General features: G+C 42.9%; 1 protein-coding gene across 1 annotated transcript; it reads right to left on the bottom strand.

The window, feature by feature from the left end:
• Window positions 1-2321: 2321 nt before the first annotated feature.
• On the bottom strand, window positions 2322-3012 carry LOC139851613 (uncharacterized). Its single transcript, XM_071840710.1, has 2 exons — window positions 2791-3012; window positions 2322-2684 (listed from the first exon to the last, which is right to left on the bottom strand). The coding sequence occupies exons 1-2, from the start codon at window positions 3010-3012 to the stop codon at window positions 2322-2324; spliced, it is 585 nt and encodes a 194-aa protein (XP_071696811.1).
• Between the last annotated feature and the right edge of the window lie 3617 nt (window positions 3013-6629).

Genomic DNA, 6629 nt, shown 5'->3' with positions numbered 1-6629 from the left:
TCCAGCCACCACAGCGATTCGCAGGAGGTTCCTTATACAGGGTTTGGCAAGCATCCCACCTTCAGCCACCTCAACACCATGTGGGACGTGTCGCATGGGGATGCGTACTCCTAATTTGAATATCTTCAAAGGATTTGACCTCCTGTCTTGTCGGAGGAGTTGCTTAAGATACCGGATAGCTCGGCACGACGTGCCAGAATCTAACACATTCACCAGGGTCTGGCGTTGGTGCACAATGAGATCGTTCGCTCCAACTTAATTGAGCAGCGTTGCCGCAAGGCTGAGACGCTTGTGAAAGAGGTGAACATTGAGATCAAAACGCTAAGGCAAGAGATGGGTGACAACCGCAAGGCTGTGGCAGAGGCGGAGCGCCAAAAGGGGCAGGCGATGAAGGAGGCAAAACGCACCATCAAAGAACTGGCCATTCAGGTCGAGAAAGAGAAACAGGCTCTTGCCGACTTTTCCGTTGCATAAAAGGACTTGTTGGAAGAGAACATAAGCAAGGAGCTGCTGGAGGCTTAGGTCTAGGAGCAAACCGCTACCAACAAGAAGGCAGCGGATGATTTTGAGCGACTTCGGTCCATGATTCCCCTCATTTTTTCCAAGGCCATCATGTCTCCCCATGTCATGGGACCGTTTGGCAAGTTACTCGATGCTGCTAAGAGTGTGGGGCGCCTAGAAACATACATTGTCATGAACGAACGGGTCAAGCTTCCGGATCCGTTACCAGACGCAGTTGAAAATAGCTTGGATCCGGATGCGTATGATAAGTATGACGCGGCTGCCACGGAAGTGAAGGCGTTGAAGGTGCCTTTTGTGGAGGAGATAGGGAGCCGGGCAGGTCTGGATGTGAAGAAAATTGAAGGGATGATTCCCAAGTAGATTAGGTCACCTGTAATTATTCTTGTGAATTATTGATTGTAACCGAACAATATCATTTTGAATGGAAATATGTAATTTCGTCCCATGCAAATTAATTATATTCATAATGTCATTTGTTAATGTTGCATACGCTGTCGTCGTCACGGTAGCGTGGTATTTCATGGTTACACTTGATAAATTTGTAATGACTTGCATGTATCTAGACCATGCCGGGATAGACACGGCGGGTACGAAACCCGAAGGCATCCCGTTACGGTGTCACTTCGTCGTACGTTCAACACGAAGCGCCGTTCATGCCGTTTGAAAGCTAGAATATTCTTTGTTCAAGGCATGTGTAACATATGAATGGACTTACATTTACATTTTAACAAAACACCGAAGTGATGCCATAAACAGTTACGTAACGCATTAAATGAACTCGAAAATGCATTTTATTCAAAATGAAATTTAACCAATCCATGGCGTGTGGTGCTTACAAATTTGTGGTGATCAATCACAAACTAAAGTAAAAAACACAAAATGAAAAAACAAGTTTCAAAGTGCCAAATATTCTAGATGTAGAATTTCTTGAGATTGGTTGCGTGCCAAGTTCGCGGCACAAATTTGCTATCATGTGTCTTCAAATTGTACGCTCCATTACCCAAAGCGTCGACAACAACGTACGGACCTTTCCAGTTGGGTCCCAACTTACCAGTATCCTCAACCCGGCTAGCATTGTTGTTACACCACACGTAATCACCTGGACGGAAACTACGTTCCTTTACTCGTTGGTTGTAATACTTTGCAATTTTCTGTTTGTTAGACGCTTCCCTGATGGCGGCGATTTCACGCCTCTCTTCCAATAAATCCAAATTTTCTTTCAAGTTACCATCGTTAGATTCATCATTGAATTCTAAAATGCATTGGGTAGGAACGACGATTTCTTTCGATATTACTGCTTCTGAACTGTAAACAAGGCTGAAAGGCATTTCTCTGTTACTGCCTTTGGGTGTTGTCTGGAACTCCCACAAGACTTGCGGGAGCTCATCATCCCAGCCTTTCTTATCCATGTCTAACCTTGCCTTGATCCATGCAATGATGTCTCTGTTGGTAACTTCAACTTGCCCATTTGCTTGCGGATAGGCAATGGAACTAAAAGTTTGTTTAATGTTCAGCCCGTCGCACCAAGAGCGAAATGGGTTATGAGCAAACTGCTTGCCATTGTCACTTACGATTTCATGCGGTACCCCGAAACGGCACACTATTTCCTACCAGAAAAAATTCACAATTTGTTTTCTGGTTATGCTCTTCAATGGTTTCGCTTCAACCCACTTAGTAATGAAATTAATTACCACAACTAATTGTTTCCCTTCCGGGAACGAACCCACCAAATCGATTGCCCATTTGTAGAAGGGCCAAGCCGACGTGACGGGTATCAATTCATGTGGAGGCATGTGAATCTATGGAGCATGACATTGGCAAGAAGCACATGCTTTAATAATCTCTTCAGTGTCACGGTACATTGACGGCCAATAATATCCCAACCGCATTATCTTTCCAACAACAGTTCTAAACCCTGCATGTATACCACAAGTCCCCTCATGTACTTCTCTTATGATTGTTTCCGCCTCGTTTGGACCAACGCAACGTAAAAGCGGTTCGGTAAAATATTTTTTAAACACGATGCCGTCCCATAGCGTGTATGAAGGTGCTTTCATTCGAATTTTTCTTTCCGCCACCCTATCGACAGGTAGCGTACCGTGCTTGAGATACATAATGATTTGACTCATCCAAGTATCGACTTCATCAACAGGAGCGACTTCCTGTTAACACGTTATGGAACCAGAAAGTTAGCATGTCAGATTGCGTTGTTTTTTGTTTTAGAATGGTCATGCGTATAGCGTATATATTATCGAAGTGTGTCGATACCTGTACCACGTCAGTGGATTTTTGGTTCACGACTTCCACCCAAACGTCCTTGGTGAAGTGACTGAACACGCTTGTGGCAAGTTTACTTAACGCATCGGCCGTCTTGTTCATGGACCGTGGCACTTGCGTTATTGAGAAACGTTCGAATTTGTTGGCCATGTCTTCCGCCAATTTGAGATATTTTTGCATAGCTTGGTCTCTAGCCTCAAATGTCCCATTCATTTGATTCGATATGAGCTGAGAACCAACTGAGACTGGGCTTTGATACTCATCTTTTCAGCAATCCTTAAGCCTGATAGAAGCGCCTCATACTCAGCCTCATTATTAGAGGCGGGGAACGTGAAACGTAAGGCGTAAGTATGTTCCTCTCCTTCTGGACTTATCAAGATTAATCCTACACCAGCGCCATCATTACTTGATGCTCCGTCAGTGTACATCTCCCACGTGACGGTACTAGGTGCTTCTTCAACAGCCGTCGTTGGTTGTGTGGCGCAGATAAATTCGACCATAAAGTCCGCCATGATCTGAACTTTGACTGCGGTACGGGGGGCGTAATTAATTTCATGTTCGCCGAGTTCGATTGCCCACTTAGCTAGTCTGCCAGAGACCTCCGGTTTGTTAAGCACCTGCATGAAAAAGTAGTTAGTAAATTCCTCCCAAGTGTCCTGGCTGTTACGGTCATGCCGTACCTGCTTGATAGGCGAATCAGTTAACACCAGCACCGGGTGCGCCTGAAAATAGCGTCTTAAACGCCTCGCGGTATGAACTAATGCAAAAATGAGTTTCTCAATTGGCCTGTAGTTGATTTCGCCGTTTTGCAGTACTTTGCTAACAAAATAAACGGGCATCTGCGTGCCGCCTCTCTCCGCGATGAGCACCGAGCTTACCGCTTCGATTCCTGTAACAACCCAAACCAATAACCAACAGATCACAGGAAAGAATTTTTTTTTTTTTATTACAGAATAGTGCACCACGCGCACCACCTCAGGGTGCGCGGCACGCACAAGGCATTTTCAGTTCTGTCCTGTTTTGTCCATTTTCAAATAAAGATCTCCCACTTCCCGACATATTTAGACGAAACGCTTTTTACCACATGTTCATATATGAAAAACTAACACGAATCAATCATAAAACAAGTTTTATAAAATGGGGCCCACATCGGCCGTTTTACAAGTTTCGTACAAATCATGAGTTTCGACCACATTAGTTTAATTTCCAAACGACACTATGAGCATGGTGTTTGGGGGTTAAACTACCCAAATATCAGTCAAACACCAAAAGCTATCACATCCCAAAAGCGTCCCCTAAAAAACAAGCGGGATCTCTAATCCAATCGAATGCCCTTACCCTTGTCAACGCCAGAGCCTATAAAAAGATAAACAACGAGAGGGTAAGCAAAGCTTAGTGAATGCAATAATTATACCCATATATATATATATAATATACCTACTTGCAATCACTTACACATATACCGCAAACACGCTAGCAATACAATTAGCATACCATCTCAAGTACAAAGCTAATAATCTCCAACAAACCGCTACTAGCGTAATCAATAACATATAATCGACATAATACAATATGCTACAAAACAATACACAACCATGGTTAACCATTCTCGCGTCATGGTGCTACCGGCTCTTTGGTTCACACCATACGCATCGGTTATGATGCTACCGGCTTTTTGGTTCACATCACAACCGGAGTCATACTCGCGTTAAAGTGCTACCGGCTCTTTGGTTCACACTCTAATGACTCATGCTGTAGTGCTACCGGCTCTTTGGTTCACACTACAACACAAGTACTATGACGCTACCGGCTCTTTGGTTCACATCATAGCACGCTCGCACATACTATGGCACTACCGGCTCTTTGGTTCATACCATAGCATACAAATAAATACATTACATACATATGCATATAATTATTCCACTCACCTTAACGCCTTCGGTGAATGTTTTATACTTCCGCAAGCTTCAAGGCAAAGTACCTAATATAATAAGTACTCGATCAACAAACAAACTTGTTGGACTAAATACCAACAATTTCACTTATGTGCATTTAATCTCTTAAATGCATTAAATGCCCCATTTTCACCAAAACCGCCCCTTAAGGGTCAAGACCATTATTAATCACTTAAAAGCTAGTGATTAAGGTCCAACAACACTAACTATTACACAATTAGGGTATTTCATACCCATATTTCCCAACTAGGTCAATCATTAGCCCTTTGACTAATTTAAAGTCAACACACCCATTTCGGGTCATCCACTAACCCATCTAACACCCATTTACTAATTTACTAGGTGTGCTAGTGATTAACTAACCAGTTAGGACCCATAAACATCAATTAACACTTTGAAACCCTAGGTTAGTTACCATCGATTCCTCATGACTCCATCTTACCCAAGAACACTCAAAATCACCAAATATGGGTTTTATGTTCTTCATTTACCCAAACCCTAACCTATACATAAATCAAAGTAAGGAAATCCAAGTTAGAACATACCATTACAACCAAAACGTAGCTAAAGAGGAGATGGACAACTTTAGAACTCGAGCTAAGACCCAAAACTAGATCCTTCTTCCTTTGCTTTAGCTTTCTCACATAAGAATCTCACTCTCTCTCTAAAATTGAAGTGGATAGGATAAGGTTATTAGAAATGGAGTGAATGACACCCCAAGATCTGACCTACTGGCCTTAAACTCGTATACAAGTGAAATTACCAAAAAGCCCTTCAAAATATCTAATTAAAAGAACAGAATCCGGCTACAGTGAGGAGTGCGCCATGCGCACCCCTATGTGTGCGCTGAGCGCACCCAGCCCAGATCACTCTCTGACCTCTGTTTAAATATACAAGGTCACCCACACTTCTTGTACCATATTTACACTGCTGTACAATTATTATTCGGGTCTTAAAACTCTCCTCCACTTCAATCGGAGCGCGTCCTCGCGACCCAAGCCACATGACAAGAGGGAAGATAAACCAACACAAATTCTTCGGGCTCCCATGTAAACTCGGAACCTTTACTACGACACCATTGAACCTTAAAAGTTCTCACCTCTTTATTTCTCAACCTTTTGACTTTCTCATCGAGTATAGCAATCGGCTCCTCAATATACTCTAACTTATTGTTTAGCTCGATCTCTTCTAATGGCACCCAAGAAGAATCATCCGCAAGATACTTACGGAGATGGGAAACATGAAATCTATTATGGATCCCCGCAAGCTCTTCGGGTAATTCCAGACGATACGCAACTTCACCAACACGAGCTAGAATTTTAAATGGCCCAATAAACCGAGGAGCTAACTTTCCCCGTTTTCGAAACCGAATAACACCTTTCCATGGCGAAACCTTAAGCATCACCATGTTACCTTCTTGAAATTCGATCATTCGTCTACGCTTGTCGGCATACGAATTTTGTCTATCTTGCACCTTTTTCAAATAATCCCGAATCATATCAATCTTGCTATTCGTTTCTAAAACCAAATCGGTACTCCCGATTTCTTTTTGACCAACTTCACCCCAACAAATCGGAGTTCGGCACCTCTGCCCATAAAGCATCTCGTAAGGTGGCATCCCGATACTAGTATGATAACTATTATTGTATGAGAATTCCACCAAAGGTAAGTGCTCATCCCAACTACCACCAAAATCAATAATACACGCCCGTAACATATCCTCCAAAGTTTGATTCGTACGTTCGGTTTGACCATCCATTTGAGGATGATACGCCGTGCTCAATTTCAATTGTGTGCCCATATCTTCATGAAATTTTTCCCAAAACCGAGATGTGAAACGGGTATCTCGATCCGAAATAATAGATATAGGAACTC

Source organism: Rutidosis leptorrhynchoides, chromosome 1 (genome assembly GCF_046630445.1).
Source record: "Rutidosis leptorrhynchoides isolate AG116_Rl617_1_P2 chromosome 1, CSIRO_AGI_Rlap_v1, whole genome shotgun sequence".
Taxonomy (NCBI): domain Eukaryota; kingdom Viridiplantae; phylum Streptophyta; class Magnoliopsida; order Asterales; family Asteraceae; genus Rutidosis; species Rutidosis leptorrhynchoides.
Note: the sequence above shows the minus strand (reverse complement) of the source record. Positions and strands in the feature narration are given on the sequence as shown.

What these genes read in the sequence shown, in the direction of transcription:
- LOC139851613 (XM_071840710.1), bottom strand. Translation starts at nt 3,012, where the DNA reads ATGAATGGGACATTTGAGGCTAGAGACCAAGCTATGCAAAAATATCTC. An exon ending in AATCCACTGACGTGGTACAG is followed by an intron (nt 2,685 to 2,790) that starts GTATCGACACAC and finishes ACGTGTTAACAG; the next exon opens with GAAGTCGCTCCTGTTGATGA.